This window comes from Microtus pennsylvanicus, chromosome 7, assembly GCF_037038515.1.
Source record: "Microtus pennsylvanicus isolate mMicPen1 chromosome 7, mMicPen1.hap1, whole genome shotgun sequence".
NCBI classification, from domain to species: Eukaryota; Metazoa; Chordata; class Mammalia; order Rodentia; family Cricetidae; genus Microtus; species Microtus pennsylvanicus.
Genome location: NC_134585.1, coordinates 2,481,336 through 2,503,056, shown reverse-complemented (window position 1 = coordinate 2,503,056; position 21,721 = coordinate 2,481,336). Strand labels below are relative to the sequence as shown.

The 21,721-nt window shown below is 49.1% G+C and overlaps 1 protein-coding gene across 7 annotated transcripts in view; it reads left to right on the top strand.

The window, feature by feature from the left end:
- LOC142854236 (H-2 class I histocompatibility antigen, D-D alpha chain-like) overlaps window positions 1–21,721 on the top strand; it is a 99,724-nt gene that overhangs the window by 64,553 nt on the left and 13,450 nt on the right. For 2 of the 7 annotated variants that reach the window (XM_075979520.1, XM_075979527.1), the window contains 4 exons: window positions 5,427–5,532; window positions 5,713–5,745; window positions 5,892–5,939; window positions 6,080–6,456. In XM_075979520.1, coding sequence (XP_075835635.1) covers window positions 5,427–5,532; window positions 5,713–5,745; window positions 5,892–5,939; window positions 6,080–6,084 — 192 coding nt within the window. In that variant the 3' untranslated portion in view covers window positions 6,085–6,456. Of the gene's footprint in view, window positions 1–2,306; window positions 2,439–2,643; window positions 2,914–3,195; window positions 3,472–5,015; window positions 5,303–5,418; window positions 5,533–5,712; window positions 5,746–5,891; window positions 5,940–6,079; window positions 6,457–21,721 lie in introns of those variants that run through there. The other 5 variants (XR_012911305.1, XM_075979521.1, XM_075979518.1 and 2 more) reach the window with 5 other exon arrangements.

Sequence of the window (21,721 nt, the reverse complement as noted above, 5' to 3'; positions counted from 1 at the left end):
TGATGTTATGCTGTGTGAACTGGACATGCAGAACCCACAGAAAAATGACGCTAAAGCTGCCTAAGGAACGTGAGACGATCCTTTGGGGTTCCTGCTTCATGAAAGAGTCTGCCAGACATTCTGCAGGACACTGATTGACAAACTGCTAATACAGGCAGAACTGTCTTTGAAATTTCCTGCTTCATGGGAAAGTCTGCCAGATACTATGGGCCTGTGGACTGAAGATGGGTACCCCAGTGATACAGAAGAACTTTGGGTGACTTTGTCCAGGCATGAGACGTCTGTCAATTCTACAGTTTTGAAAGTTGCTTACAATGAACTTCCTGTTACTTACAATGCACTTCCTGTTACTTAGGTAATATTACATCCTTCTGGAATCTTAAATGGAGTTGAAAAACAGATAGTAATTGGGCTGAAGAGATGGCTCAGAGGTTAAGAGCACTGGCTGCTCCTCTAGAGGTTCTGAGTTCAATTCCCAGCAACCACATGGTGGCTCACAACCACCTATAATGAGATTTGATGTCCTCTTCTGGTCTGCAGGCATAGGTGCAGGCAGAACACTGTATATATAGTAAATAAATAAATAAATCTTAAAAATAATAAAACTAAATTAAAAAAGAGATAGTTTTCCTTAGTTATGATAAAAGATAAAGGATAAATACTATAACTGTAATTCTTGCTTGATAACTGTTTTGTTATATATAATTTTACAATGTTAAAGTTATAAACTTCCTTTTTATTTAAACAGAAAAGGGAAAATGTGTTGTGGGAAATCCTTCTGTCTATGTGTTGCTTTTTTTGGTTAATGAATAAAGAAACTGCTTTGGCCTATAGCAGGGCAGAACTTAGCTAGGCATGGAAACTAAACTGAATGCTGGGAGAAAAAGGGGGAGTTTGGAGAAGCCACAGAGCTGCCACCAGACAGACATGCCGAAACTTTCCCAGTAAGGCAAAGTCACATGGCAATACACAGATTAATAGAGATGGGTTAGTTTAGGATATAAAAGTTAGCCAGAAATACACTTAAGCTATTGGCCAAACAGTATTGCAAATAATGTGATTTCCGTGAGATTATTTCAGGAGTCTGGGTGGCTGAGAAACAAACAAGCAGCCTCCTTACAACAAAGACCCATGCTCAGGATCTCACCTGTAAACAGAGACTTTGCCTCTTCACTCAGGATCGTGTCTTCACAGCCTGTGCTTACACTCAGACTCCTAGTGTTTCTTCCCAGATGATCATCTGTGGCTCCAGGTGCTTGTGTTTACACGGATCTTCATTCCATAGTCCTGAGATTGTCTGTGTGGACCTGGGTCATTGTCTCAGCACAGTAGACCCCTTCTCCATGGGAAGATACCGCTGTGGAGACCAAATACAGCAGGGCACTGACCCTGTCTACACTCCACGTTTACCTGTGTGCACACACTTCCATGGTACAGTTGCTTTAGGGAATAAACCACAGTAAGTAAGAGTTAAGAGTAACTAAATATAAAGCAGAAATGATAGTTACATAATATCTCTCTCTCTCTACCCCCCCCTCTGACCTTCGCTCTCACTTTATGAGCTGATGAGATGAGAGAGATGAACATCACAGGCCTGTGGGACACTGGATCTGATAACAGTTGACTTCTGAGTTCCTCATTCATGTAGATTGTGGACAGTGGGTGATTCTCACGACACAGTACACACTGGATAGTCTCGGTCGCATTCGGTTCAGTAGTGTGAAGAAAAATTAAATTTATTAATTTTTTGTTTCTCTGGAATTTTACTTGCTGTCTTCAAATTGCAGGCACACATAACTGAAGCAGAAAGTGAAAGCAGAGGTGAGCAGGGCCTCCTTCCTGCAGGGAGAGTCACATATAACACAGTGTGTCGAAAGTGCTTAATCAGAGCTGTAAAAACCCCAGTCACCTCCCGATGCAGGTGTCCACAGCAGCCCCGCACCCTCCAGGACTCCGACAGCACCTGTTCCGTGAACATCCATTTTAAGTGCTGTGTGTATTTTACCTGGAAACTTCATGCTCTTAGGTTTCACCCTGACGAACCTGAGGAGCAGTTGTCCTTAGGCGCTCAGAGACCCCACGACACACAGCGCTCCATCCCGCAGCACAGGGCTCAGGCAAAGTCTTAGTCCCCAGGAGGGTGAGGTCTGGGTGGGGAAGCCCAGGGCTGGGGATTCCCCTCTCCCCAGTTTCACTTCTCCAGCTTCTAACCCGGGTCGGGTCCTTCTGCCCGGACACTGATGACAACTCGGCGGTTCTCACCCCCATTGGGTGACGGGATCCCGGGGAACCAACCAGCGTCGCCGCGGTCACCGGTTATAAAGTCCACGCAGACCGCAGAACTCAGAGTCTCTGCGGATCTGAGATGGGGGCGATGGCTCCGCGGACGCTGCTCCTGCTGCTGGCGGCCGCCCTGGCCCCGACCCAGACCCGCGCGGGTGAGTGCGGGGTCGGGAGGGAAACGGGCTCCGCGGGGAGGGCGGGGGCGGCACCGGGGAAGCCGCGTCCCCGCGTGGCCCAGCCGGACCCTCCCGCCCCTTCTCCAGCCGCGCCCCGAGCCCCGCGCCCTGCTCCCCTCCCGGCCCGCGCTCCTGCCCGGGATCCCGGGAGCAGGGTCGGGGTCTCACCGCGCGCCGCCCCCAGGCTCGCACTCGCTGCGGTATTTCTACACCGCCGTGTCCCGGCCCGGCCTCGGGGAGCCCCGTTTCATCGCCGTCGGCTACGTGGACGACACGCAGTTCGAGCGCTTCGACAGCGACGCGGAGACTCCGAAGGCCGAGCCGCGGGCGCGGTGGGTGGAGCAGGAGGGGCCGGAGTATTGGGAGAGGCATACAGGGATCTTCAAGGACACCGAGCAGCTTTACCGAGTGAACCTGAGGAACCTACTCGGCTACTACAACCAGAGCGAGGGCGGTGAGTGACCGCGGTCGGAGGTCACGACCCCTCCACGTCCCCACGCACGGGCCGGAGTAGCCCCGGGTCCCAGGTCCGAGGTTCCGGAGGAGAGCGGGGACCGGACCCGGTTTCCCTTTCGGTTTAAAGTCCGCGGGTGGGAGGGGCCGCGGGGCGCGGGCGTGGGTGACGGGGGCTTGGATTCAGGGCAGGGCTGTTGCTCTGGCTGACCTCTGGTGGGCGGGGCCTCGGGTGACCCCGGAGCAGAACAAGTGGGCGGGGCTGACCGCGGGGTCCCCGCAGGCTCTCACACCTTCCAGCTGATGTACGGCTGTGAGGTGGGGTCGGACGGGCGCCTCAACCGCGGGTATGAACAGTTCGCCTACGACGGCCGCGATTACATCGCGCTGAACGAGGACCTGACGACGTGGGCGGCGGCGGACACAGCGGCGCAGATCACCAAGCGCAAGTGGGAGCAGGATGGGGAGGCAGAGAGATGGAAGGCCTACCTGGAGGACACGTGCGTGCAGTGGCTGCGCAGATACCTGGAGAACGGGAAGGACGCGCTGCAGCGCACAGGTGCGGGGCCGCAGGCAACTCCTCCCTCTGCCCTCGGGCTGGGCTCAGTCCTGAGGAAGAGGAAACCCTCACTGGGGTCTTGCCCCTGTCTCTGAGGGCAGACAGGGTCCCTGGGTCTCCTGATCCAGCATGGCAGGGACTGCACTGACCTCCCAGGGCTCAGCCTTCTCCCTGGACAGTTCCACATCTGTCTCAGGAGGGAGAGAGGATCCCGACATCACCAACAGTGGCTCCTTCAGTCTGCAGCCCCTGTCAGCCATGGCCTCTCCCAGGCCGGGTTCTCTGCCCACACCCAGTGTCTGTGGACACCGAGTCCTGTCATCTGAGTGTGTCAGCCCTTACACACCAGGACCGGAGTCTCCTTCACCTAATGGGAGACAGGGACTCACTCTACCCTAGCCTGCTCCCCAGTTTCTAGAACTTTCCAAAGAATAAATTCTCCCAGATTCCTGTGTGTCAAGTTCGCATCCATCCCACACCCCAATTCTATCTCTTCCTAGAAGGGGTTCCCTGGACAAATAGTAAATTGTAGGTGTTTTTGTTTCTTTTTTTCTTTCTTTTATTTTCTTTTCTTCCTCTCTCTCTCTTTCTCTCTCTCTCTCTTTCTCTCTCTCTGTCTCTCTCTTTCTTCTTGTGGTCATTTTGCTTTAAGTTTTTCTTCCTCACTGGGACGTTATTCCTTCTCTCCCTCCCCTGTGTTATCATGTGTATAAGTCTCCACAGGTGCCGTGGGGACTATGGATAATGAGACAAGTTAAGTCAGGGTTCCCTTTAAATAAGAAAGATTCCTGGGAACTTAGACTATTTTCTGGCAGAATTAACCATCCAGAGACCCCTGCTCTCCCTGTGACCCAAAAAGTTACAGTGTAGGCCTAGTGAATTAGGAACGGGGTTTCCTCAGAGACAGGGTCTTCTGCAATCCAGGACTGGAGTGACAGGGAAGATCCACACACCCTGTGAGCACCGCTGTGTCCCATGAGTGCTGCACTGGGCTCCAAGCACACTTCAGGGACCCTGGGTGACAATACCTGGTATCTTGTCCCCCCAGAGGCAGGGGTTTTCTCCGGCTGAGTGTCAGAGGTTCACCACAATTGTTGCACACAGTTTGGTGATGGCTGTTCACTTGGATTTACAGATAAACTGGTCAGCAAGATGGCCACAGTGCTTGTTCCCCAATGGTGGCAGCAGGAGTTGGTGGCGCCCTTCATGTAGCCCAATCATCTTAATTTCTTATTCCTGTAGGAGTTTAATCACAAAATAAATCAATTATTTTCCATTTCTTCATCCTTTTACTACCTAACTTATGCTATAGAACATCACATAAGAAGACCATGGTGACCTGCTGGCTCATGTGGATTCCCTCTTAGTTTCTGTGTTCCCCAGGAAACTGTGCAGTTCTGTGATGAGGGGACCAGCTCTACCTGCAGGTCACTGTGTGATGATTCAAACAGACACATAGTTTAGTGTCATTATTGATTTAACTTTGTCTTTGGAGATATCAGTTTACCTTGTTGATTGTGGGATTTCTTTAATCTTCCACACAGATCCCCCAAAGGCACATGTGGCCCATCATCCTGGACCTAAAGGTGATGTCACCCTGAGGTGCTGGGCCCTGGGCTTCTATCCTGCCTTTATCGACCTGACCTGGCAGAGGGAGGAGGAGGAACAGACTCAGGACATGGAGCTGGTGGAGACCAGACCTTCTGGGGATGGAACCTTCCAGAAGTGGGCATCTCTGGTGGTGCCTTCTGGGGAGGAGCACAAATACACATGCCATGTGTACCATGAGGGGCTGCCTAAGCCCCTCACCCTGAGATGGGGTAAGGAGGGAGTGGGTGCAGAGCTGGGGTCAGGGAAATCTGGAACCTTCTCTGGACCCTGAGCAGGGTCAGGGCTGAGAGCTGGGGTCATGACCCTCACCTTCCCTTCCTGTCCTTCCCTTCCCAGAGCCTAAGTCCACAGTCCCCATCATGGCAGTCATTGCTGGTCTGGTTCTCCTTGGAGCTGTGACCATCATTGGAGCTGTGGTGGCTGTTGTGAGGAAGAGGAGGAGAAACACAGGTAGGAAAGGGCAGGGTCTGAGTTCTCTCTCTGCTCCTTTTAAAAGAATCTCTGCCTCATTAAAGGGAAACAGATCCACACCCTCATTGCTGCTGTCTCTAACCTGGGTCTGCTGTCAGTTCTGGAAACTACTGAAGGGTCAGGGACTTCCCTGGTCTCTTACAGCTTTTCTTCTCACAGGTGGAAAAGGAGGCAACTATGCTCCAGCTCCAGGTAAGAGTGGGGGACAGGATTGTCCCTGAGGCCTGTGGGGTGAAGCTGATGTATTTGGGGAGCTCTGGCAATACATAAGAGCTGCAGTAAATCTTCTAGGGGCCAAATTTTTACCTTCCCATGTATACATATATTTTTACCCCCAGGCAGGGACAGTTCCCAGAGCTCCGATGTGTCTCTCCCAGATTGTAAAGGTGACCCTCTGGGACCTGACTTGGGGAGGGGCAGAGTGGACATGATTGGGTTTCAGGGACTCCCAGAATCAGCTTTGAGTGAGTGGTGGGTTGTTGGGATGTTGTCTTCACAGTGATTGTTCATGACTCTTGTTCTGTAGCGTGAAGACAGCTGCCTGGTGTGGATGGAGTGACAGTCGATGTGTCCAGGTCTCTCCTGTGACATCCAGAGCCCCTCAGTTCACTCTCAGCAATAGTGTCTGATGTTCCCTGTGATCCTATGGGCTCAATGTGAAGAACTGGGGGCCCAGCCCACCCCTGCACACCTGACCCTATCCCTGCACTGCCTGTTCCCTTCTACAGCCAACCTTCCTGTTCCTGGAGACAGGAGGGGAATCTCCATCCTGTCTCCTCCATGCTGTCCTGAGCTTCAGCCCTGACTTCCCCACTGAAAATAAGAATCTGAATGTGAACTTTATTGTTAATGTCCTTGATCTCAAAGGTTGATTGGTGGTAAAATAAAAGATTGAGATATGTAGAGTTTGTGGAGGAAATAAATGGCAGCGGGAGAATCTCCAAGAATCTGTGTTCACTATGCTGTGTGCATCTGGTAGGACAGGATGAGGCTGTGGGAGCTGAGTGAGAACAGGGCTGTGCGTTGTTGGCTGTGACAAGGTCACTCCTCAGCTCTGTCCCCTCCTGGCTCAGTTCTCTTGGTCACTTAGAACCACAAGCTGACATCTGTGATCACAGGGACACTGGGATGGCCAGAGCCTTGTTCTGTCCCCAGGATTATGAGTCGCCAGAGCTGCTGTCCTGGCTGTGGCTCTTTCCCCTGTCTTTAGTGTTTATTTCTTGTCTTTTTAGTTAGTTCGGAGGACTAGGCCTGTTCTTGCTCCTGTGAGTGGTGTCTGCCGAGTGACAGCATTAAGAGGTGTTTTCTGTCCTTGTCCCCTCAAGGCCCAAGTAGGCCCCTGCACTCAGGAGACTGTGGGATGAGAACATGAGCTTTAGTTTCCTGAGCTCCTGTCTCCCTTCAGGCCCCTCCCAGGAGGTTCTCTCCTTCTTTCCCATCTATCAGAATCTAACCCGGGTTGTAGGATGGGCAGAGAGAAGGGATCCACAGGGTCTCATCTCAGATCTGTCCTGTGTCTGCCCAAGGTCCCCTCTCCCTCTCTGCCTCTGGGAATCTTGTGCTGCCTCCAGTGGAGACTCAAGGATTTACAGGCTGAGTCTACTTTAGATTTATGTTTATTAAAAAACATGATCCAGGGACTGAAGAGATGGCTCAGGGCTTGAGAGCACTTGCTGCTCTTGCAGAGGACCCAGGTTCAGATCCCAGCACCCATCTGATGGCTCATAACTGTCCTTAACTCCTGTTCCATGACATCCAATGCCCCTCTGGACACCACGCAGATTCATGGTGCAAACACTACTAGCAAAAAACAAACAAAAGAACTCATAGACGCAAAATTCATAAATTAAAATAAAATATTGTGGGGAATGCCAGAGATGGAAATTCCTTCATTGCCTGCTCCAGGTTGTGGCCTTTGCAGTTTCCTCTTCTAGCTTTGTGACGTCCAGTAGCCCTAGCAGAGATGTCTGATGACCAAGGAGGTGATCATCTCTGTCATGGGGCTGCCATCTTTGTCTTGTAAGGGATGATGGGTCCCAGTGTTGACCACAGATAACATTCATACACAGTAAGTATATGAGGAATGAAGAAAAATTAAAAATGAAATATAAGATTGCTTGTCAAAGAAGAGAGATGAAGTGAAAATGGTGGGACTTTCTGAGGGAAAAGGTCAGGTGACTGTGACCTCAGTGTGAGGGGACCTGGGGCTGCACGTGACACCCCAGCACTTGGCCTGAGGTTGATGGAGGTGGGTCATCTGTCTATCTGTTGCTTTCATTGGTTAATTAATAAAGAAAATGCTTGGCCTTTGATAGGACAGCTGCTTAGATAGGCGGAGTAGACAGAACTGAATGCTGGGAAGAAGGCAGTGAGGCAGTCACCATGACTCTCCTCTTTGACACAGACGCAGGTTAAGATCCTTCCTGGTAAGCTACCACTTCGTGGTGCTATACAGATTATTAGAAATGGGTCAATTGAGATGTGAGAATTAGCCAATAAGAGGCTGGAACTAATGGGCCAGGCAATGTTTAAAAGAATGCAGTTTCCACGTAATTATTTCGGGTGTAAAGCTAGCCGGTGGCCGGGAGTCGGGGCGGCAGGAACGCAGCCCGCCGCTCCTACTATATGAGGTTGTGTTAACAAAGAGCTTCTGTTGAAGAGGGAGGTGACTGTGAATTTTCCTCTGGTCTGAAACATCCCTGCTGGAGCCAGGAGGAGCTGATGAGGCTCAGGAAACACAGGAAGCTACAGGTTCACGGAGCTGACACAATGTAGCGCTTCCCTCTCAGGGTTAAACCAGCTGCAGCTCCTGAGGGAGAGGAGACTGTGGAGTGGAGCTGCTGGGAGCTGTGCAGGGGGCTGCAGTGGTGCAGCTATGTGAGCGGACATGCGCACTGGGGGGGCTGTCAGTGGTGCAGCTGTGTGAGCGGACATGCGCCCTGGGGGGGCTGTCAGTGGTGCAGCTGTGTGAGCGGACATGCGCATTGGGGTGTCTGTCAGTGGTGCAGCAGTGTGAGCGGACATGCGCACTGGGGGGCTGTCAGTGGTGCAGCTCTGTGAGCGGACATGCGCACTGGGGGGGCTGTCAGTGGTGCAGCTGTGTGAGCGGACATGCGCACTGGGGGGGGCTGTCAGTGGTGATCCCCGACTCACCCAGGCTCCTGTGAGGGACCAGTGAGCTCAGGGCTCACCGAGCTGACTGTGGATGGATGTTTTCCTTGGTCTGCTGTCACTGTCTCCGTCTGGGTGGAGGAAATCCACTCCTCAAGCAGGGGACACAGCTATGTTAATTTGTTTATGTAAATTGTTCTATCATTAATAAATCTCAGGAGTCAGATATTGGGGTAAAACCTGATAGGTCAAGAAAGCAACAGAAGAAAAACCAGCTGACTCTCTCTCTCTCCATGCTTCCCACATTAATATCCCCATAAATCTTTATAGGCCCCGCCCTGCTCTTTTCTCTGCCTCTCTATCTTATCGTATCCTGGGTCCTCCAAAACCTCTATGGCTAATTCCAGACAGCTGGTTCTTGACTGCGCATCCTGACTCAAGGGTAACTTTATTAACAGTCTTCAGTTTCACAGTACAATTAAATATCCCTCGACATTTCCCCTTTGTCTAAATAAATAAAAAGGAATAGTTTTAACTCTAACATAGTGAAACGATGTACAATAAGAACAATTATTAGGTAGGAATTACATTTACATGTGGTGGTGGTGCACACCTTTAATCCCAGCACTCAGTTGGCAGAGGCAGGTGGATCTCTGAGTTTGAGGCCAGCCTGGTCTACAGAGTAAGTTCTAGGACAGGCTCGAAAACTACAGAGAAACCCTGTCTCAAAACAAAACAAAACAAAAAACAAAAAGCAAACAGAATTACATTTAAATGTCCAATCCATTTGTATTTGAAAAATTCTGAGAAATTATTATCTATGATACCTTAAAGTTTTACACATAAACCACTTTCTAATATAACTTGTGTTACTATCCTAAAACTATCTTTTTAGACTTTAGACATTTCTAAGATAACCATCTCAAGCTCATGTGTCTCTCAACCTTATAAACTTTACATCTCTTTTCTAAGTTTCTTTTCTGAATTTGGTAACAAAGAAAATGGTTTAACTATCTAGTTTTTAACCCCATTAGAGACATGAAAAGAATACATATTGCCTGAATATGCAGGAAGTGTGGCACAAACAACTTCCTTTTTCTTTTGTTTTCTTTTGTTTTTTGAGACAGGGCTGCTCTGTGTAACAGCCCTGGCTGTCCTGGAACTCACTTTGTAGACCAGGCTGGCCTTGAACTTCTGTCCCACAGCAGGTGACTCTTCTGACACGAGACAGAGATTTGGATTTCCCTTTAACAAGCCTGCTTGAGTTTAGAGAAGAAGAGAGACACACTCCAACTCAAAAGACAGCTTTAATTTTTAATTGAACTGGGACTACAAAAACACCATTTGCCTTATATGTCTGTAGAGAACATAAACACAACATCTGGGAAGATTGATGAGAATTTGTTCTATTGGGTTTGTGCTATCCCATCAGGTCAATTTCTCTCTCCCCTGAGGATTAATCCTCCTTCTTCAGACGTCTCATCTGTCCAGTGGTCTTCAGATTCCTTAATTGGATGCTTGCTTTTATTCTCCTGGAAAGAAAAACCAGAACCTTTCCCCAACCCTACCTTTGGGGAGTTCCCATTTTTTTCCAGGTTTTGTCTGATCAAATGAAAGGCATTGGTCAGTCTTATAAGTCAGTTTAGACCTAATGACCACGATGTTTGTTGGATTATCACCTCTCATAATCAAGAGGTTTCTCCTGCTCAAATCAAAATTTTGTCCTTCTTGATGGAATCCACAGCTTTCTTCCCCTGTGGAAACAAACGCTGAACCCCTTCCTCAACCTAACACACACCCTGGTTTCCATTCTGAGATCAACTCATCTTTATTCAGGCTGACTTAACTGGGCAGTTGTTTCTATTACCCGCTGTCTCTCTGCAGCTGTCATCACTTCCTCGTTAGCATTTAAAATGTTACAATTAACAGAGCATTGTGTGGTCTGTCTCTGGGTCTTTATCACTCCTTTCTGTTTATTAAGCATAGCTCTTAAAGTGTGATTAGACCTTTCTATGACAGTTTGTCCTGTAGGGTTGTGTGGTACACCTAAATATGCTTTATGTTGTAATATGCAAAACCTGTTTCATTTTACAGGAGACATCTGCTGAAGCGTTGTCTGTCTTCATTTGTACAGATATCCTCATGATGTAAGTGTGTAATAGAGAACCAGCCTTGTCAGAACTCAGACCTGTTGCCCATGTCACCCCTGAATATCTTTATGATATGGTGCACATACGGCCATTTTCTGAGCCTTGCAAAATGAAACACATCCATTTGCCAAATTTCATTTCTTTGGGTTACTTCTGCAGGTAATGGAGTTTGGTTATACAAAGAACAAGTAGGACCTTTCCTTATATTTTCCGTGGCTTGTTGCCAAGTGACAGAAAAAAACTTTTTAAAACATTTTCTGGTAACATGGTGTTTTTATGAAATTCTGAGACTTCTAGCACATTCCCTGTTAACTGCTGCTCAGTTTCATCATTACCTGTGCTAGAGGGCCTTGTAGACTCTTATGGGATCTGATGTGTGTTACATACAAGGGATGATTTCCATATCTGATTACTTGTTGTAACCGAATAAATAGCAAAGATAATTCTGAGTCATCTGGAATAAGCTCAGTGGTTTCAATATGTAAAACAACTCTTTCTGCATATTGAGAGTTAGTAACTATATTAAGAGATTCAGGAAAATCTCATAATACCATAAGATTGGCATACCGCTCTGACTTTTTAACTGAATCGCAAGGGCTGTGAGCAACTTTACTCATTTTTCCAGACATATATGCATTTCCTGATTGATTTGTATCAGTATAGAATGTAGGGGCCCCAGAAATTCATGTCCTTTTTAATATTTGAGGGAGAATCCAATTAGTTCTTTTTATAAACTGAAGTCTCCTGCTCTGTGAATATTGTTGTTAATCTCTCCCAAAAAAATACTGCAAGATCTTTGCCAATGCCCATTTTCTGCCCATAATGAGGCAATTTTACCATTAGTAAAAGGTACCACAATTTCTGCTATGTCTCTTTCCACTATTTGATGGAGTGCTGCAGGGAGCGCCTTCCACTCCTTCAGCCAATAGCCGCTGAGATACCAGCCCACTGGGGCGTGGTCTCTTTCTCTTTCAACAGCAGAGGCAGCCCTCTGCTCCTTCTCTTGCTCCAGCGACTAGACTCCTTTCCTGGCTGTCATGTAGGATGGTGTTCTGTAAGTTTTCCTCTCAAATAAATAACCCTTTGATTCCAAACTGGTGTGGGATTGTTTTGTGCATTAATGGAGTCTCTCTTTTCCTTTCAGAATCAATTCAGAAAACTTGTCTACATAGGTCTTTATTTATTTACTTAATTTGTGTGCTAAAAATATTCACTTTAAAATATTATCTTCTGCTTAAGAATTCCTTTATAGCCAGGTGGTATTGGCACACACCTTTAATTCCAGCACTAGGGAGGCAAAGGCAGGTGAATCTCTGTGAGTTCAAGGCCAGCCTGGCCTAAAAAAACAAAATACAAATGAAAAGGAGGAGAAGGAGAAGAAGAGGAAGAGGAAAAAGAAGAAGAATTCCTTTATAAAAGTGAGTATAAGATAGAATGGTTGGGCTAAAATCAAGGTCTGGATCCAGGTGATCCACATGTGCATCCTGTGATCTTTTTTCTACCAAAGCCAGTTCTCTCTCAGCCTCAGGTGATAATTTTCTTGGATTATTTAAGTCCTTATCACCTCACAAGGTTTGAGATAAATTACTTAGATCTTGAGTAATTAATCCAATTATAGGCTGTAGCCAGTTAATATCTCCCAGCAACTTCTGAAAATCATTAAGGGTTCGTAATTGATCTCTCCTGATTTGTACTTCCTGTGGCTGAATTTTCTGGAAACCTATCCTATATCCTAGACAATTATTAGAATCTCTTCTTTGTATTTTTATCATTAACAACTTGTAATCCCTAGCAAAGCAAAATTCTCTTTACTTCATCAAACACTTTTTCTAAGGTATCTGCATCTGAAACATCCAGTAAGATATCATCCATGTAATGATAATTCTTAGATTGAGAAAACTGTTTATGATTTAGTTCTCATGGCTGTTGTACAAAATATTGACACAAGGTGGGGCTGTTTAACATTCCTTTGACACCATTGACACCTTTCAACACATTGAGCATTATAATACGTAGGCACCACGAAGCCAAATTTTTCTCTATCCTGTTTGTTTGGTTTTGGTTTTGGTTTTTTGAGACAGGGTTTCTCTGTAGCTTTGGAGCCTCTGTTGGAACTAGCTCTTGTAGATCAGGCTGGCCTTGAACTCACAGAGATTCACCTGCCTTTGCCTCCCTAGTGCTGGAATTAAAGGTGTGAGCCACCACTGCCCGGCTTTCAGAAGCATTCTTTATTTTATGAATTGTTTCTGAGACTGGAGGAATGTTAATCTGTGTTTTCTATTGCTGCAATAATCATACCCCCCCCATCAATTCATGGCTGCATTAACCACATATGGCTTTAATTTTCCTATTTAAGCTGGGCAGTGATGGTAGTGGTATCAGGGCTCCTGGGACAGAGCCTGGACAGTTTCCAGCCTTGTGTGCAGCAGGAGAGGACACAGGCGCCCTGGAAACAGGATTGAGACCCTAAGGTGTCCAGTTCCCTGGATGTCTGGGTCCCTGGTGGGAAAGGGAAAACTTTACCCATAATTGTTTTGTCCCATGAACCTCGTGCGTGTGTGAAGACTGTGGAATGTGCGGGTGATTTATCAGTGTGAGTCCGTGTGTCCGTCCACTCCTTCCCAGTCACCTCTCACACCACAGTCGTCCCTGTCTGCATTTTCCCACACAGGCCTCTGTCCTGAGTGTGGGGACACAGCCTGTCCTGAAGGGGGCTCAGCAGGGCCTCTGTCCTGAGTGTGGGGACACAGCCTGTCCTGAAGGGGGCTCAGCAGGGCCTCTGTCCTGAGTGTGGGGACACAGCCTGTCCTGAAGGGGGCTCACCAGGGCCTCTGTCCTCAGTGTGGGGACACAGCCTGTCCTGAAGGGGGCTCACCAGGGCCTCTGTCCTCAGTGTGGGGACACAGCCTGTCCTGAAGGGGGCTCACCAGGGCCTCTGTCCTCAGTGTGGGGACACAGCCTGTCCTGAAAAGGGCTCACCAGGGCCTCTGTCCTCAATGTGGGGACACAGCCTGTCCTGAAGGGGGCTCACCAGGGCCTCTGTCCTGAGTGTGGGGACACAGCCTGTCCTGAAGGGGGCTCACCAGGGCCTCTGTCCCATAGCAGCGGGAAGCTGTGCAGAAAGCAGGTTAGCGTCCCAGATCGTCCTTCTACCTTGTATAGCAGTCAGAGTTCTGAGCGACTGCAAAGCACAGTTTGCACCTAGCACCCAGAAGATGGTCACCTGGTCTTTTGATAGTGAGAGAACCTGACACCATCCTAACAAGTGGTCAGGATGTGCTAATGTCGTTCTGATCCTTCCATTGTAATTTAGGAGGTCGCCTGGAGAAGAGATGTTTCTCAGTCTACTTGACAAAATGGGCATGATAGGAAGACATGACCTAAGTCATCCCCCCCTACAGAGACTTTGTCCCAGCCTGCTCCAGCAGTGCGCTCCCAGCCCACAGAACACGGGAGCTTCATCCATCAGAACTGGAAGCTGAAGCAATGGGAACAGGGCGTGTTTCTCTATCAGGAAGAGGTGGTGGAAGTTCACCTCACCACCCCACCTCACCCTCACCCCGGTCATCACCAACGCTGCCTGCTGGGGAGATTCCTGGGGCCACACTTGTCAAGGAAAGGCTGTGGGGTGACAGAAAGAAGTAAAGGAGACCTCACTGAATCTCTGTGAAGCATCAGGAGCTGGCTGGACTCCTCTGAGTGATGTCAACTCCTGTCAGGACTGCAAATAGAGCTCACATCAGGAGCCCTGTTCCAGCTCCAGTAACTATTAGGAAGAAGGGAAGACTTCCAGAAATCTCTCTTCCCTGTGCCCACCCTACACTCCCCCTCATCCCCAGCCCTGCTCAACCCCCCCCCCCACTCCAGGCTTCACAGACTCAGCAGGAACCTGCAAGGAACCTTGGACTCCAGATGCCTTGATGTTAGAAACCTTATCTCCTCCTGAGGCCCCAGCCTATGCTGTCCATGGGGAGCGGGAGGGGGAGCAATGGCCAGGAGCAGATCAGACAGCCTAAGGGGACATTGAGGGACATGACTGCTTGTCCACTGTGTCCTCTCCCAGGGCACCGTGGTCACATCAGCTGCACTGACCATAAGCACTGGTACAGAAGCTACAGCTGGCTGTGCTGGTGGACACGTGATCCCGAGGCTATGGAGTGAGGCAGGCCTGCCCTCTCAGCGCTCAGAAGGGAGAGGCCGGGTAATCAGGAACTCAGGGACATCCACAGCTACACAGGGAGCGTTCAAAGTCAGCCTGAGCTATGTGAACCCTGTCTCAAAATTGGGCGGGGGGGACTGAGTGAGGTGACAGACACCTTTAATACCAGCACAGACAAGGAGATGGATCTCTGTCAGTTTTAGTCAAGGCTGGTCTAAATCCTGAGTTCCAGGCCACCTCTGTAGGAGAGAGAGAGAGAGAGAGAGAGAGAGAGAGAGAGAGAGAGAGAGAGAGAGAGAGAGAGAGTGTGTTTGGGTGGGAGAGAGGGAGGAAAAGAAGAAAGGGAGAAAGGAAGAAGGAAGAGAGAGAGAGTGGAGGTGAAATTATGATTAAGTAGATTATACAAGCATTGAGCCCCAAGACTGACAACCTGGAACGGTAGGAGGAGAGCACTGACTCCTGCATCCTACGGCTTCCATGTGTGAGCCATGACGTGGACACCCAGTTCTCATTTGCCGGCACTCACACCCACGCGCACACACACACACACACACACACACACACACAACAATAGATAAAGAGTCCTTTCTAAAGATCTATTGATTTTTATTCAGAGTGTAAGCGTATCCATACATGCATCTCCATGTGTGCAACAAAGACTGTTCACACTCATGGGGGGGGGGCTGGGAACTGAACCCAGGACGTCTGTAAGAGCAGCCAGCATTCCTAACCACGGAGCCGTCTCTCCAGCCACATAGAGGAATTTACTAGTTTGGACACGCAGGCTCCTCTCACCTGCTCTCTCCTCACGGCTCCTGATCACCGTCATGTGTAGCATGAGGAGGAGACGGGGACCAGCAGTGGAGGCAGCGGTGATGAAGTCTGCATCAGCCTGTGGGCAGGGAATCCATGGTGCCTAGTTTTGTTTCTCAGCCTGACTACATCTGGAATTAAGTAAACCCAAACATTGAGTGTCCACATCCGGGAGGTTTTTGCTGAAATTGAAACAGGAAGCAAGATCCCCTTCATTTTTTGTTTCTTTGTTTTTGTTTATTATGTTTTGTTCTTAAAAACAGGGTTTCTCCGTGTAGCCATGGCTGCCCTGGAATTTACTCTGTAGACCAGGCTGGCCTTGAACCCAGAGATCTGCCTCCTCTGCCTCCCGAGTGCTGGGATTAAAGGCTTGTACCACTACTGCTCAGCAAAGATCCGTTTCTAATCTTGGTCTTGAGGTGGGAATACAAACCTTTAACCCAGATCATTGAGATAAAAAATCCCAACTCTAAGCTGGGCCCACCTTGTGCTAGAAACCTAGACAAGGCTATAGAAGAATGCTCTGTTCTCTCTCTGCTGGCTTTGCACTGGCGAGTAAGTCCATTCCTCCACCGGCATCAGGGATTCCACCATGTACTGAAGACCAGCTGAGACAGCCTCGGGGACTGAGCAACTTCCGGACTCTTGGACTTTCTCTTCACAGCCAGCTATGGTTGTATTAGCTGGACCACAGGCTCTAAGTGACTCTAAAAAATACCTTTCCTTCCTCTCTCTGAATCTCTCTGTCTCTCTGTTTTTGTCTTCCTTTGCCTCTCTCTCTCTCTCTCTCTCTCTCTCTCTCTCTCTCTCTCTCTCTCTCTCTGTGTGTGTGTGTGTGTGTGTGTGTGTGTGTGTATCTATCTCTTTCTCTCTCTTATTCTCAGTCTATAAATTCTGTTCTTCTAGTGAACTTTGATGAATACAGACACCAACAGCAGCAGAAAAACAACGGGGAAACTAAGGAGTGTGCCCAGGGCAGAAACCGCAGGGAGCAGGGACACGGAGGGACAGCTAACGCAGAGGGAGGGTGACAGTGTACAGAAAGCTAGGGTTAAAGAAAGACAGATGGACTTGAAGAGCCAACAATGAGAAACTCAGACCCCAGGTGAGATCTGGACGCCACCAAGCTTCTAGAGTCAGGGCTCCTGGGGCTGGAGAGGCAGCACAGTGGGCAAGAGGCACACTGCTTTTGCAGAGGACCAAGAGCTCCATAACTGACCACAACTCCAGCTCCAGGGCATCTGGCACCCGCTTTTGGCCTCCACATGTACCTGCACTCACAAATACACAAACACATAGACACAAACATATATGCATAATTAAAAATAAAGCAAAATAAATCTTCCTTAAAGATACAAGGGTCCTGGCACTCTAGTCCTGACAGCTGCAACCCCGCATGTGTGACAGGTGACCCTGACCATGGCTGCAGCTGAGGATGCAAACACTCAGAGCTGCAACCCCCGCATGTGTGACAGGTGACCCGGACAGTGGCTGCAGCTGAGGATGCAAACACCAGAGCTGCAACATCCGCATGTGTGACAGGTGACCCTGACAGTGGCTGCAGCTGAGGATGCAAACACTCAGAGCTGCAACCCCCGCATGTGTGACAGGTGACCCGGACAGTGGCTGCAGCTGAGGATGCAAACACCAGAGCTGCAACCCCTGCATGTGTGACAGGTGATCCTGACCATGGCTGCAGCTGAGGATGCAAACACCCAGAGCCCTCCTCAGGGCTCTGACACTAGCATGTCATCTGTGGCTGCTGTCAATCAATCACTCCTGCTGGAAGCTGAGCATCTCATGGCTGTCAGGTGCTGGAGCTGCTGCCAGCTGACGCCCAGAGCCACGGCCAGGTGTGTACAGCTGTGACCCCAGGAAGGAGAGGAGAATCCAGGTCAGCCTCAGCTGCAGGGAGTAAGGCCCTGTGCAGCCAGGCAGGGAATTTTTAACCACCCTGGCATGCGGGGCAGCCTGGCCCCTATTACCACAGGGTCTCCAGAAGAAGAGACCACAAATTCCCAGGGCCGTGCTCACAGTCATTTCATCTTGAACACCTTCTCCTTCATTCCCATGGAATTTTGTGTAAGACTGTGATATTTGGAGGGTTAGCAATGGGTAGTAACTTACCCTGGCCACAGAATCATTGAGACAAACCCTGGCAGGAGTTAGGTCTGCTTCTAAAGCCAGGAGAACTCAACAGGAGACCCCCAGACTGAGACATTGATATGGGGGGCGCTCCACTGATCTGGGGTGAAGTGGAGACTGGGGTTCACTAGAACTTCTACTGCAGAGGTCACTCTCCCTTCTCTTGTGGTTCTGGATTTCTCTTGTATAATCTCTGCGCTGTGGTGCAGGTTTGTGAGCTCTGAGATCTAAACGTCTTAGTGGTAAAGAGCATCTGAGGGGCTTGGAAGAACCGTGCATCTCACAGTGGGACCAGAGCCTGGCAGGACCCCTCAGTGGCCTATCCCAAGGGTGTGTGAAATGCTAGGCCAGGTGCTGGGGAGAGGCTCAGCTGGTAGGGTGCTCTTTCAGAGGATCCAGGTCAGTTCCTAGCACCCACCTTGGGTGATTCAAATGCCTGTAACTCCAGCTCCAGGGATCCAATGCCCTTGGGGCCTCAGCTGGAAACTGCACACACAAGGTGTAGGCTCACAAAGATACAGACACATATAAATGAAATAAAAATACATCTCTATATGGGTTTGTTTTTATTGTGTGTGTGAGACCCTCAGGAAGTCTCACCTGAATTTCCCCAGTCTCTGCTGCCCCTGGCCAGAATGTGGCACACCGGTTCCCATCTGGACCATTGATTTCCCTGTTACATGCTTTGCACAGCTTTGGCAGAGGTGTGACCAGGACTCCCCTCTCCCTCTCCTCACTACCACGTCCTCTTCTGCACAGACAGCCTCATTCTGACCCCACCGACCTCCACCCACTCCTCATCCACTCCCCACAAAGCTCTTCCCTCCCCCAACCCTCACTTCCCCACCCTCCCCACCCCTCCATCTTGCCCTCCATTGTCCCCTCACCCTGCAGTCCCCTCCCTCCCACAGCTCCCAAAAGGACTGATGGGGAGGAAGGCTGGACACTGTGCCCTGCCTGAGCATCTGTAGGAGGAGACATTGCTGTCCACACCTTACTCTATAGAACCAGGAATCCAACTTTCCCTCAGCAGCAGGTTTTATTCTACAAGGGTCAGTAGAATCCTAAATAGCATCAGACTTTGCCAAGGACAGTTAAATTTTTCTATAAAAGAACAAATTCACATTCATATCCACTTATATCCATCACTCAACTCAGTGCTGTCTTGTCGGTACCAAGGCAATCCTACATATTATACAAATCAGTGAACACCACTGTTCCAATAAAACTATAAGTGTGGATACAGAAACCTGAATTTTATCTTTTCACATAGCAGGAAGTAGTGTTTGACATTTTACTTTAAATGTAAACATGGGTTCACAGGCCACACAAAAGCTGGTTCATAGATAATTTATCAAACTCTGACTTAAAGAAACACAATTACTAGAAAACTGAGAATATAATAAAAAAGAAAATTTTTTAAATTTTATTTATTTATATTTTATGTGTGAGAACTGCCTTAGGCAGGGCTTCTAATGATGTGATGAACACCATGACCATAAAGCAAATTGAGGAGGAAAGGGATTTTTAGGCTTACACTTCAACATTGCTGTTCATCACTGAAGTAAGTCAGGAGAGGAACGCAAATGCAGTTAGGACCCTGGAGGCAGGAGCTGAGGCAGAGGCCATGGAGGGGAGCTGGTTATGGATCTGATCAGCCTGCTGCCTCATAGAAGCCAGGACCACAAGCACAGGGATGGCCCAGGACATATGGGTTGGCCCTCTCTCATTTACCATTAATTGGGAAAATGCCTTACAGCTGGATCTTATGGAAGCGTTTCCTCAACTGAGGTTCCTTCCTCTATGGTGACTCTAGCTGGTTCCACCCCTCTGCTACTGCTGTCCTTGGTGGTCACTCCATGGTCTCGATGTCTCCAAAACGCTGGGGTCTTCTGTTGCAACTGGGCTGCACTTTCACCAAAAGCCTCTCAAAGGATCTCGTGGTACCAAGAGTCAAATCCTTGTCATGAGCCTTTCAGTCCTGGGCCTTCAACTGCCAAGAGGCTGCACCTTCACCAACGGCCTCCCCTGGCCTCTCACGGTGCCAAGACTCAGCTGCTCTCCATGACCCCTTCATGCCCTCAAAACCAGTAGCACCTAGGTGAGGCTTGCATGTTAGCAAGTCTGGCTGCCAGCATGAGGTACAAGCTTGGCATCCTCTGGAGCCCGGTTTCCCTATGCTCTCAGGAAATACTTCCCTGAAGATTTCACCTCAACGATGCTGGTCTCTTCTCCATCATCGCTGACTTCTTAGCTCCACCGAGCAGCATCAAGTATCTCAGAGAAACAAAGGTTCCCTTTAGTATTTCTGGTATTTGGTCATTACAGGAGAATCTTCAGCCCCAGATAACCAGAACCACAGGATCTTAATTCAGTATAACAAATGGCCCTGAGAGAACCTTTAAACTTCCCTCTGAAACTCCGCAGGCCAGGCCTCCAGATTCTGCACTGTTCTCAGTATTCTTATCTCCCACGTCCCCACTAAGACCCCACGGAGATCCTAACACTCAGTGGCTGTTCTAGCCCAAAGTTCCAAATCCTTCCCACAATCCTCCCAGAAGCACGGTCAGGGCTGTCACAGCAATACCCACAATCCTCCCAGAAGCACGGTCAGGGTTGTCACAGCAATACCCACAATCCTCCCAGAAGCACGGTCAGGGTTGTCACAGCAATACCCACAATCCTCCAGAAGCATGGTCACAGCAATACCCACAATCCTCCCAGAAGCACGGTCAGGGTTGTCACAGCAATACCCACAATCCTCCCAGAAGCACGGTCAGGGCTGTCACAGCAATACCCACAATCCTCCAGAAGCATGGTGAGGTCTGTCATAGCAATACCCACAATCCTCCCAGAAGCATGGTCACAGCAATACCCACAATCCTCCAGAAGCATGGTGAGGTCTGTCATAGCAATACCCACAATCCTCCAGAAGCATGGTGAGGTCTGTCATAGCAATACCCACAATCCTCCAGAAGCATGGTGAGGTCTGTCATAGCAATACCCACAATCCTCCAGAAGCATGGTCAGGGCTCTCACAGCAATACCCACAATCCTCCAGAAGCACGGTCAGCTCTGTCATAGCAATACCCACAATCCTCCAGAAGCATGGTGAGGTCTGTCATAGCAATACCCACAATCCTCCAGAAGCATGGTCAGGGTTGTCATAGCAATACCCACAATCCTCCAGAAGCATGATCACAGCAATACCCACAATCCTCCAGAAGCACGGTCAGGGTTGTCATAGCAATACCCACAATCCTCCAGAAGCATGGTCAGGGCTGTCATAGCAATACCCACTACACTGCTGCCAATGTGTCTTATGGTTTCTTTTGCTACGATGAAACACCATGACCAAAACACAGGTTGGGGGAGGAAAGAGCTGATTTGGCTCAAGCTTCAGCATTGCTGTTCAGCACTGAAGGAAGTCAGGACAGGAACTCACACAGGAAAGGATCCCAGAGCCAGGAGCTAATGCAGAGGTCATGGAGGGGCAAAGCTACCTGGCTTGCTCTTTATGGTTTGCTCAGCCAACCATGTTAAAGAACCCAGGACCACCAGCCCAGGGATGGCACCATCAGAATGGGCTGGGCCCTCCATCATTGATTGCTAACTGAGCAAATGCCTGACGGGTGGATCTCAGGGAGACTTTTCCTCAACTGTGGCTCCTTCCTCTCTGATGATCTACCCTGTGTCAAGTTCACAACAAGCACAGGCAGAACAAGTGCACTGCATGCGTACCTGCAGACAGAGGAATCCTTTCACTTGAGACATGCTGTCTACTTTTGGC